The sequence below is a fragment of the Schistocerca piceifrons genome, chromosome 1 (assembly GCF_021461385.2).
Source record: "Schistocerca piceifrons isolate TAMUIC-IGC-003096 chromosome 1, iqSchPice1.1, whole genome shotgun sequence".
Taxonomy (NCBI): domain Eukaryota; kingdom Metazoa; phylum Arthropoda; class Insecta; order Orthoptera; family Acrididae; genus Schistocerca; species Schistocerca piceifrons.
In genome coordinates this window covers 899711602-899723654 of record NC_060138.1, presented here as the reverse complement: position 1 = coordinate 899723654, position 12053 = coordinate 899711602, and the positions used below count along the sequence as shown (strand labels likewise).

Genomic DNA, 12053 nt, shown 5'->3' with positions numbered 1-12053 from the left:
ATGTACAAATATAAACCTTTTTGTTTGTACACAGAGAGCTACCGGAAATTGCAAGACACTATGTAATCCGGATCTTGTTTGTGGAACAGCCAGTGCCTCAAGCAGTGGTTGCATCGTGGGTGTCACAAGCGTATGCAAAGTAAGAACCAGTTTGTATTTATTACTACTAAGTTAATGTGAACAGTAGTCGGGAATAGAGTCGACATACACTATATGATCAAAAGTATCTGGACATCCCCAAAAACATAAGTTTTTCATATTAGGTGCATTGTGCTGCCAGGTACTCCATGTCAGGAAAAATGATCTGGAAAACACTGGAAATACGGAAGCATCCGATCCCGCCCGTCTAATTTGACCCATGACGCCACAATTATGGCGGAAACGACAATAAACAACGATTCCAATATGGCGCACATAAAGTCGTTACGTACACATTATGAGGACGAAAATACATCGAAAAACACACACACACACACACACACACACACACACACACACACACACACACACACACACACACACACACGCGCGCGCGCGCGCAAAAAGCCTAATGACACTAAAGGGACAAGCGCGGGAAATATGGGGTTTTTGGGTGGGGACAAACTAAATATAAACAAATTTAGGCACCCACTCCCATATAAAACCACGCAAAACGACGAAAAAAACCGACATTACAAATCTCCCCAAATACCACCAAACATAATATCTGGAATCGGACACTTCGCTTGACCTATATAGCTCAACAGCGCCTCCCGATCCCATAAATTGGAATCGAACACTTCCATTGACCTGTATAGCTCAACAGCAGCTGCTGATCCCATAAATTTAGGACCTAACACTTCCCTTGACCTGTATAGCTCAAAAACATTTCCCGATACCAACATTCACAGCCACACATTGGGATCGCACACTTCCCTTGACCTGTTATCGTTGACATCTCCACATACAGCCGTATCTGGTCCGAGATGCCGGAACTTTAAGTAAGCCTCATTTCTTCACGACATACTAAACACTTCACGACTTCATCCAAAAAACCGAATAGTTGAAGAAATTTTATTAGAGACAATGCACTGTCCCCCATCATAGCCGACAACTGAAAACTGTGTACCCTGTCAGTCATATCCGTACCTACCAAAGGCATAAAAAAAGCAATTTACCAAAATTCGCACACGATGCCACACTCACAAACTAAACCAAAAACATCACCTAACACACCACCAGAGAGCACCACCGATCACATCAAAACGAGACCAGAAACACGCCACTCTCACGAACTAAATTCCACGCCGTCGTGACATCACACACCCAAACAGCCTTACGTCACGGGTCAAAGCCGACGGGTGGGATCGGACGCTTCGGTCGACCCAAAACACTACTTGGATCCTATAAGTTTTGAACATGGGTGGATAAAGACAGTAGGACCCAGTAATAAGTGCTGTCTTTGATCGTGATGCACAGTTAGAGTAAATAACGTAGTAGCTTACAGTACGGGTACTCCTGAGTGAAAATCAGTTAGAATGGTTAATGACTCCAGGAGAAATGCTTTTAAGAGTAGCTTACAATACATAACCTGGGATGAAATTTATAATGAACCAAATTGTAACAAAAAATTTAATCCATTCCATGAGAAATTCATTTCATTATTTGAAAATAGCTTTTTGCGTAAGCTAATCAGAAAGGACACTAAATAGCGCCTTAAAAAGGATCACTAGACGGATTAAACTCTCCCTTGAAAGGAAGAGGGAAATGTACCTATTGGCAAGACGAAGTAGAGATCCTGCAGTAGTTGCACACTATGAAAGCTACTCAGAATTACTAAGAAAGGCAATTAAAAAATCAGGCAACATGCAGATACTGGCAGAAATAAGTAATTTTGATAACAGACTTAAGGCTGTATGAAATGCAGTAAAATGAGAGAGAGGATAACCACTATTTAACTGAATGGAACGGCTAGAAGCAATGAGTCACAGTTAGCAAATACATTCAATAATCAGTTCTTGAATATAATAGAAAGCTTAAGGACAAAGAGTTCAAGAGAAGGATAACTGCAATATGTCGAAAAAGTAACTCTCATAAAATTCAGTTGTATGAGTGTATCACCAACTTCTCCTTGTGGAATCAAGAAAGTTGTGTATTCTCTCAAAAATAAAAGCTCATCTGGTGTTGATGGTGTTTCCATATATTAAGCTCTGCCTTATATGAAACATTTAATGCATCACTATCACAAATCATTTTTCCAGAGAGACTGAAATATGGTGTTGCCAGACCCCTGTTTAAGAAATGTGATGTGTGAGATGGTAATAACTAATGACCTGTTTCATTGCTGAAATCATTTTTTTCTTAATTTTTAACAAGGTGATGTGCATGTCTGCCAGTGTGTGTATATGTGCGGATGGATATGTTTGTGTGTGCGAGTGTATACCTGTCCTTTTTCCCCCTAAGGTAAGTCTTTCCGCTCCCGGGATTGGAATGACTCCTTACCCTCTCCGTTAAAACCCACATCCTTTCGTCTTTCCCTCTCCTTCCCTCTTTCCTGATGAAATAACCTTGGCTTGAGAAAGCTTGAAATTTGTTTGTGTGTTTTTTATTGTGTCTATCTACCAGTGCTTTCTCGTTTGGTAAGTCACAGCATCTTTGTTTTTTTATATATACTTTTCCCGCGTGGAATGTTTCTGTCTATATATATATAACCTTCCATCTAATATCCAACATGCAGACGACACTATTATTGTAATCAGTGCAAGCATATGTACAGAAACAGAAGAAATGGAAAACATGGTTCTTAAAGCTTTGACTGGTTTTCTGTGAATGGTGTCAACCAGAATTTTAAAAAGACACAACATATGCAGTTCTGCACAATTTCAAGTACTACAACAATGATAAGTGTAACACAAGGTGAGGAGATAATAAGTAGGGTGTAAATTTCAAAATTCTTGGGTGCCCACAGCAGTGAGAACTTAAACTGAAAAAAACTCCTAAAATAACTGAGTTCAGCCACATTTGCCCTTAGAATCATTGCAAATCTTGAGGGGAGAGAAATCAGTTGACATAATTTAAACCTAGTGCTGGTCTGGAGCAGGTGACAGAGGATTTAGGATCAAGGCAAAGGTCCCGAGTTCAAGTCTCGGTCGGGCGCACAGTTTTAATCTGCCAGGAAGTTTCACATCAGCGCACACTCCACTGCAGAGTGAAAATCTCATTCTGGATTTAGGATCACTTTGCAAAGATTTCACTAAGGAAGACACCATGGTTATAGTGGGTGGGGCGGGTAACAGTATTGACAGAGATCCTGGGTACAGTATAGAGTGTGACCTGGCGAAGATTGCATCAGCATCGAAGCATACTAGTGTTGAGTTTGTATCTGTTCTTGGGCGCCATGACCAACCTCATTTGAACTCTTCTGTCAAGAGAGTTAATTTGGAGCTGGAACGGCTGCTCATGTCGGGTGCGGGGTCACACATTGGTGTGGTTCATGTTGATTCTCTCAGTAGGTGGGATTATACTAGGCATGGCCTTCACCTCAACAGGAAGGGGAAGGGTAAATTGGCTGGGGAAATAGCAGGAAAGTTAAAGGGGGGAGGCACTGTCAGGAGTGGTAAATTACCAGTGGTTATAGGATTCAGAAGAGACCCTTTTTTAGGGTAGGGAGGACAGAAAGAAAGCAAATTTTAAGAGAGGTTAGAACTGAGACAAACCTTCAGTTAGAGAAAGAAATAAAAAAACATAAGTCCAGCTTATTACATCAGCATAAACAGCCATTGGTTAAGAATTTTCAACTGTCAGCAGATATTTTAACTCCACCCAATTTTAACTCAGTCAATGTGAAATGTCAGCTATCTTTATTGCATCAAAATATTCGAGGAGTGAGAAATAAAATTAATGAATTAACTATCTGCATAGATGAATTAGAGTCTTCAAACCCAGCTGACATAATCTGCCTCTCTGGACATCATGTGACCACTGGTATAGAACTTTTAAGTGTTACAGGGTTTAGGTTAGCATCTCACTTTTGTAGGTCAGAAATGGAGAAAGGAGGAGTTGCCACATTCATCAGGAACTGTCATAAATTTAAGAACATAGACATTCATAAATTTTGCCTAGAACAGCATATGGAAGCATGTGCAACAGAATTAGAATTTCACAAAAAAATCCTTCATAATATTAAGTGTATATCGAGCACCTGCAAGTAACTTTAATCTGTTTGTAAGCCACCTTGAAGCTGTACTGGCCCATTTAACAACCAAAAACAAAGAAATAGTGGTTGCTGGTGATTTCAATGTAGATTTCCTTAAAGACTCTCCCAATAAGAACTTACTTGAGTTAGTAACACTATCATTCAACTTAATTCCCACTGTAAAGTTCCCCAGTAGGATAGCCACTTGCTCACAAACAGCCATTGATAATATCTTTATAGAAAAGTCCAATGAACAAAATTATATTACAAAACCAATAGTCAATGGCCTCTCAGACCATGACATGCAGTTCCTTCTGTTAAATGTTAATACTGAACAGGATATAAAGTCTGTTAAATCTGAGCTCAAGAGGGTAATCAGTAAGCCAAAAATTGATTGTTTTAGGACACTCCTCAGAGACATTCACTGGACTGATGTTTACAGTGCTCATGGCATGAATGAAAAATATAACATTTTTGCTAATAAAGTGCTTACCTTATTCGAACACTGCTTTCCCCCAAAACTTACCAAGGTTAGAGCAAAGTCTACAAAGAAGCCATGGATTACTCGAGGAATAGGGGTATCTTGTAAAACAAAAAGAAAACTATCTGTCAATCCGAAACATTTCCAATGTTGATGCTATAGCACATTATAAGAAATACTGCAGAATATTAAAGACTGTAATACGGATGTCAAAGCAAATATATTACAAGGAAAAGATAGTCATATCAGATAACAAAATAAAGACAATATGGGATATAGTGAAGGAGGAGACCGGTAGAACCAGACATGGAGAGGAAGAAATAGCATTAAGAGTAAATGATACATTGGTGACAGATGTGTATAGTGTTGCAGAACTTTTTAACAAACATTTTATAACTGTTACTGAAAAGATGGGGTTGTCAGGTTCGGTAGATGCTGCTATGGATTACCTTAGACCAGACATTTCAAGTAACTTCCATAATATGAATTTGACTCTCACTACCCCAACAGAAATAATGTCCATCATAAAATCTTTAAAATCAAAAACATCTAGTGGGTATGATGAAATATTAACAAAGTTAATTAAAGAATGTGATTCTGAGCTAAGTAACATATTAAGCTATCTGTGTAACCAGTCGTTTATCAGTGGAATATTTCCTGAGTGGCTGAAATATGCTGAAGTTAAGCCACTGTTTAAGAAGGGAGATAGAGAAACAGCACCAAATTTCCGTCCAATTTCACTGTTGCCAGCATTCTCAAAAATTTTCGAAAAAGTAATGTACAGTCGTCTTTATAACCATCTTATCTCAAATAACATACTGTCAAAGTCACAGTTTGGATTTCTAAAAGGTTCTGATATTGAGAAGACTATCTACACTTACAGTGAAAATGTGCTTAATTCATTAGACAAAAAATTGCAGGCAACTGATATATTTTGTGATCTGTCAAAGGCATTTGACTGTGTAAATCACAATATCCTGTTAAGTAAACTAGAATATTATAGTGTAACGGGAAATGCTGAAAAATGGTTCAAATCTTATATCTCTGGCAGGAAACCAAGGGTGTTAATAGGAAAGAGACATGTATCAAGCTATCAGGCATCATCCAACTGGGAACTAATTACATGTGGGGTCCCACAAGGTTCCATTTTGGGCCCTTACTTTTTTTTTGTGTATATCAATGACGTTTCATCAGTAACATTACCAGAACCCAAGTTTGTTTTGTTTGCCGATGATACAAGCATTGCAATAAATAGCAAATCAAGTGTAGTCTTAGAAAGATCAGCCAATAAAATATTTGTGGACATTAATCACTGGTTCCTAGCCAATTCTTTGTCACTAAACTTTGAAAAAACACACTGCATGCAGTTCAGAACTTGTAAGGGGTGTCCCAAGAGTATATGTCTAACATATGATGACAAGAAGATAGAAGAAGTGGACAGTGTTAAATTCTTGGGATTACAGCTTGATAATAAATTCAACTGGGAGGAGCACACCACAGAACTGCTGAAGCGTCTTAACAAATCTCTGTTTGCAATGCGAATTTTGTCAGACATAGGGGATTAAAAAAAAAACTGGCATACTATGCTTACTTTCATTCCATAATGTCATATGGGATTATTTTTTGGGGTAATTCATCAAGCCAAGCTAAAGTTTTCCGGGCACAAAAATGTGCAGTAAGAGTTATATGTGGTGTGAACTCAAGAACATCCTGCAGAAGCCTGTTTAGGGAACTAAAGATACTAACTACTCCTTCCCAATATATTTATTCCTTAATGAAATTTGTCATTAAAAATATCACTTTTTCAAACCAACAACTCAATTCATGGAATCAATACTAGAAATAAGAATAATCTTCACAAGGATTTAAAGTCACTTAGTCTTGTACAAAAAGGTGTTCATTATTCAGGAACACACATTTTCAATAACTTGCCAGCAGCCGTAAAAAGCTTAACAACCAATGAAATTCAATTTAAGAGAAGCCTAAAGGATTTATTGGTGGCCAACTCCTTCTACTCCATTGATGAATTTCTTAGTAATACCAACTGATTTGTATATAAGTACAACATAACTTCTGCACAATTTCAGTGCAGTAATGTGTTCATTGAAAATGTGTGTGTGTGTGTGTGTGTGTGTGTGTGTGTGTGTGTGTATGTAAGTATAATCTAACTTCTGCACCATTTCAGTGCAGTAATGTGTTCATTGTAAATAAGTATTACAGTAGTTGTATTACATGTTTATTACCTTATAAATAAATAAAAAACTTTTTTATTTTAAATTCAGTGCATTAGTATTTGTAAAATGACTCTTAGTGTTCATTAAAAAATGACGATCACTCCACTTGGGACCTGTGGAATGGTACATTAGCTTACTTGTTTTAGTTGTAAATATTTGTCGTGTATTGTTGTTTTTCTGACATGTTCCACATCCTGGAGGACCTCCTCACTACGGATCAATTGGAATGAAAGTAAATCTAATCTAATCTAATTTTCTCATTTTCATTCAATAATGTCATACAGAATGCAAATGGCCTTGCCGCGGTGGTAACACAGGCTCCCATCAGCTCACTGCAGTTAAGCACTGTTGGGCTAGCCTAGCAATTGGATGGATGACCATCTTGGCTGCCGTGTGCTGTTGGCAAGTGGGGTGTGCTCAGCCCTTATGAGGTTGACTGAGGGGTTACTTGATTGAGAAGTAGTGGCGTGCTGACCACATGCCACTCAGTCTCCGCATCTAGTGATGCCTATCAGCTGAGGATGACACAATGGTCGGTCAGTACTGTTGGTCCTTCCGAGGCCTGTTCAGATGGAGTTTAGTTTAGTTTAATGTCACATGAAATAATTTTCAGGGTAACTCTTCATTAAGAAAGGAAGTCTTCATTGCTCAAAAAAATGCTGTAGGAATAATGTGTGGTACTCATTCATGATCAGCTTCTAGACATCTGTTTAAGGAATTGGGCATTCTGACTACTGCTTCATAGTATATATTTTATACTCCATGAAATTTGTTGTAAATAATCCAGAGGAACAAAAGAAACAACAATATACATAATTGCAATACCAGAAGGAAAAACTACTTTCGTTACTCCACATTAAGATTGTTTTTAGCATGAACAGGGACGCGCAATGCTGCAACAAAAATTTTTGATCACTTGCTGTCTGAAATACTGCAAAGTAAAATTTGAAAACAGATTGAAAAAGTTTCTCATGACAACATCTTCAGTTCCATAAAAGAGTTTCCGTTATTGTAATCTATAAAAAAGGTGATACATACATATCAACTAGACCTGTCAATTGGCTCGGTAGTTGTGTTGGTGCAGCTAAAGTCATAGGCTGTACTTGTGTCAAGCAAAGAAAAAGCCCTCTGCCCATCCGCTTGATCAGTGGCCTGCGGACCATCAATGGGAGAAGTTCCCTGTAAGGAGGTTCCACTGAATTACGTGTTGTTGACACGGCTGTGCCTTGGCAGTCGGTATTCAGTGATTGTTTTGATGTGCTGGAGAGTGGCGAAAGTGAGCCAGTGAGGTGCCTGTGTTCGACTGAGAGTGCACCACAAGTGTTCGGGTCATTACTGAGTTCTAATTCAATTCACCATTTTAACTGCATGTTGAAAACTTTGTTTGCTCATGATTTGAGAAGTGTGGCGCATGCTGTCTTTCATGCTCCAGTGAGGATTAATGTTTCTTTCTGTTACGTGAATTAATGTTTCTTTCTGTTATCTGTTGTAGAAGCATGAAGGTTTATATGTAAACAATGAAATGTCATAAGTGTGGCGCTTGTTTAACGTTATCAGCTGATGGCTTGCGTTTACCAGCAGCCAGTTTCTTTGCTGACAGCAGAACATGCTGGTAAGCTACCTGCAATGGAATGTGTAATACATTTTGATTTCAGAGTGCTGAAAAGGTGACTGTCGGCTCAAGATACTGTAAGTGATCATGATTTCTTGTTTCATCACTTCCAAGAGTAAAGTTGTGGGTTATTCTCTGAGGTGACAAGTATGTAAAGCTCAAACTTAAGTGGTCAAATTTTAGAAGGAAAAAAACAGTTGTTGTGTTGCTTAACTGGGTTGTTGAGCTCAAACTGAACGATCATTCTTTTTAATGACAAGAACTCAAAGTTCCAATTTAACCTTAAATTTTAAGAGAATCTAAAGTTGTCACATAGCTCAATGTGGTAGTTGACTTCAAACTGAAATTATCTTTGCTCTTGTTACTTACATAATAGTACTTAAGGAAGATTGGCCTATTAACCTGTAGTTCAAACTGGCTGATGCTGGAGTTTGAATAACCACAATGTGCCAAAGATTTGGGCTGCGTGGGGGAAAATTTCAAGGAGGAGTTGTGCCCAAAGTTTAAGTCATTAACAGTTTGTGTGTTGTTATTTGTCTTAGTTTAGTGTTGGTCTTGTGTCGTATAATTTTAAATGGGCTGGATTCCAGGTCATTTAGGAAAATTTGGTAAATTTGAGATTAAAATTTTAGGCCATTAATTCCCAAGGATTAGTGTCAATATTCATGCAACTTTGGTGCAAAAATTTTATTTGTCATAAGCAAATTGTCTTTAAATTTCCTATGCCTTGTTGAAGGGGCTAGTGCCAATATTTTGTAGCCCACAGATTTTGCTCAGTTAAATAATAAATTTTAAAAGGATTACTTTTTGGCATTGTGCAACCATTGTAGTGCATACTTATTATCTCGTTGTGTGCACTGGTGGCTATTGGTTTTGTCTTAGGTTGAATATTATACACAGGGTGGCCACTTCACAAATCTGAAGCTGTACCCAAAGGAATTAGGTCAAGACGACATTGTATGTTGTTATTACCTTGTTTAAAATAATAATAATAATAATAATAATTGAGTGGCTGGTGCCTTGAAGTAATTAAAGAAATCTATCAAGTTTTGTTAAGAACATTCTAAGTGGCTTAGTGCCACCAATGAGTAATGTGAACCATTTTTTATTTCTTATTTGGGTGAAACATGTTATGGTTAGGAATCACGATACATGTAATACTGTTGAGTGCTCTAAAGACTAATGTATGTTCCTCAAATGATGTTAATAAATGTTTTGGATATCTATTGCCCAGTGGCTTTCCACTCAAGGATCACTGCAACCAAACTATCTCACTCTTAAGGGTTTTAAACGGGTGTTTAGTTCCAAAGTAATTCCAGCTACCTTCATCAATAGCTGACATCCCTCCCTCACCCCTTCCAATCATCAATCTTTCTCTACCATTCCATAAGTTCAGTACTTCAATTCAAATGAAACTATATGTTTCTACCGTTTCAAGTCTCAGAAATCTATGATGTATTCACACACACACTCAAACAACAATTGAAAATTTGTACCAAGGCCGGGACTCAAATTTGTGTCTCCCGCTCACTCGGTAGATGCGCTCACCACTACACCACACTGCACAGTGGCTCTGCACAGCTGCATGGCCAAAACCTACCATGCCCCCCTCCTCGATCCAATACAGTTAAGAGAGCTTCTGCAATGATGTCTGAGTGTAGAGGGGAATACCAAGGGTGCTGAGGTATGAATGGGAATTTGGATTGAGTAGGGAGGCATGGTAGGATAGTCTGTGCAGATGTGCAAAGCCACTGTGTTAGGGTGGTTAGTGGTTAGCACGTCTGCCTACTGAGCCAGAGATCCAGTTTCAAATCCAGGCCTTGGTACAAATTTTCATTTTTCACTTTTCTGCATTTATATACCATTTACTAGTTTTGATAAGTGGTTGATAGAAACATTCAATTATTATTTCTGGGCAATGTATAAGGCTCATTTTTACACACATTATCTCATGTTCTAAGTGAACTTTTCCTACAGCAATAATTTTGTGACTTCCATCAGTGTCTGGCACATCTTTCCCACATATGACCAATTCAGAACTTATCATTTTAGTCCATTATCTTCTACTAGTATTACATTTGAGTTGGTACAGTTAAAGAGTGGGGATGATTATAAGAACCTGCTCCAATTAATACTACATTTAAATTGTTTTTATGACAATGCAAACAAATGTTTATCTTGAAGTGACTTTGGTCATAACCCATACTATAACAATTTATGGTTAATTTTGCATTTTGATCTACCACTCCAATATTGTATTCTTTCACACAACCTATTGAAATATCCAATTTACTATAGCACCAATTTTCTGTCAGTTTCCACTCTCCTCACAATTCAGTGTAACTTCTGTGTTCCATGGAAAATGTGACATATTACACTCTTATAGATATTTGCTCTCTATTTTTACAGCTTTGTCTTTCTGGTCAAATTTCCTTGGGAACTGCATCACAAATTCTTCCTTCCAAAGACTGCTTTATACTTTGTGTGCTACTATGCAAATCAGTATACTGGTGTCAACTGCTGTTCTCTTCCTAAACATTACAACATTGTATAAAACTACTTGTAACAGTCTTAACAATTGACAATCTGGTGTTACAGATGACACTACACAAGCACACGCCCAAGGGAAATTTGATGAGAAAGACAAAGCTGTAAAAATAGAGAGCGAATATCTATAAGAGTGTAATATGTCTCTCTCTCTCTCTCTCTCTCTCTCTCTCTCTCTCTCTCTCTCTCTCTCTCTCTCTCTCTCTCTTTGGTAACAATTGCATCTTAGAGAGATGTATGCTATTTTCGTAACTGTTGATTTAATTATCTTGCCACTCTGTAAATCTGATCATATATCAGTAACTAATGACAACAGGAATTTACATTACTGATGACTGACAGAGTCAGAGTGCTGATGCCCAAACATCACAGATACTAGCAATCAAGAGCTGCCACTGTGAAAACTGTACCAAGAGGCCTTCTGGCATAACAGTGATGTCCAATGAACTCAATGACTGATATGTGCCAACTTGACCAACACATTGTAACAACCACCAACATCAACCTGACAACACATCCATAAAGAATAACCAACACACACATTTGAGGATTCTACAATTAGATTCCTAAAATGCACCTTGACAAGTTAATCAATGAAAATAACATCTAATACCCAGTGTACTGAGGAGGTCAATGTCTTAACTGATGGAAATGGAAATGAGCGGTTGGCGTCACTCGCCGGGAGGCCCCCTAGGGGGCAGGTCCGGCCACCTTGGTGCAGGTCTTATTACATTCAACGCCATATTGGGCAGCCTGCGTGCTGGATGGGGATGAAGTGGTGACGAAGACAATACAACACCCAGCCCTTGAGTGGAGAAAATCCCCAACCCAACTGGGAATCGAACCTGGGCCCCTTAGGATAGCAGTCCATCAGGCTGACCATTTAGCTATCGGGGGGTGGACGTCTTAACTGATGTTGTTGTTGTTGTTGTGGTGGTCTTTAGTCCTGAGACTGGTTTGATGCAGCTCTCCATGTTACTCTATCCTGTGCAAGCTTCTTCATCT

At 38.4% G+C, this 12053-nt stretch overlaps 1 protein-coding gene across 1 annotated transcript in view; it reads left to right on the top strand.

Moving 5' to 3' along the window:
- LOC124717003 (general transcription factor IIH subunit 4) overlaps positions 1-12053 on the top strand; it is a 128056-nt gene that overhangs the window by 597 nt on the left and 115406 nt on the right. The window contains exon 2 of the mRNA XM_047243633.1: positions 35-139. Coding sequence (XP_047099589.1) covers positions 35-139 — 105 coding nt within the window. The remainder of the gene's footprint in view (positions 1-34; positions 140-12053) is intronic.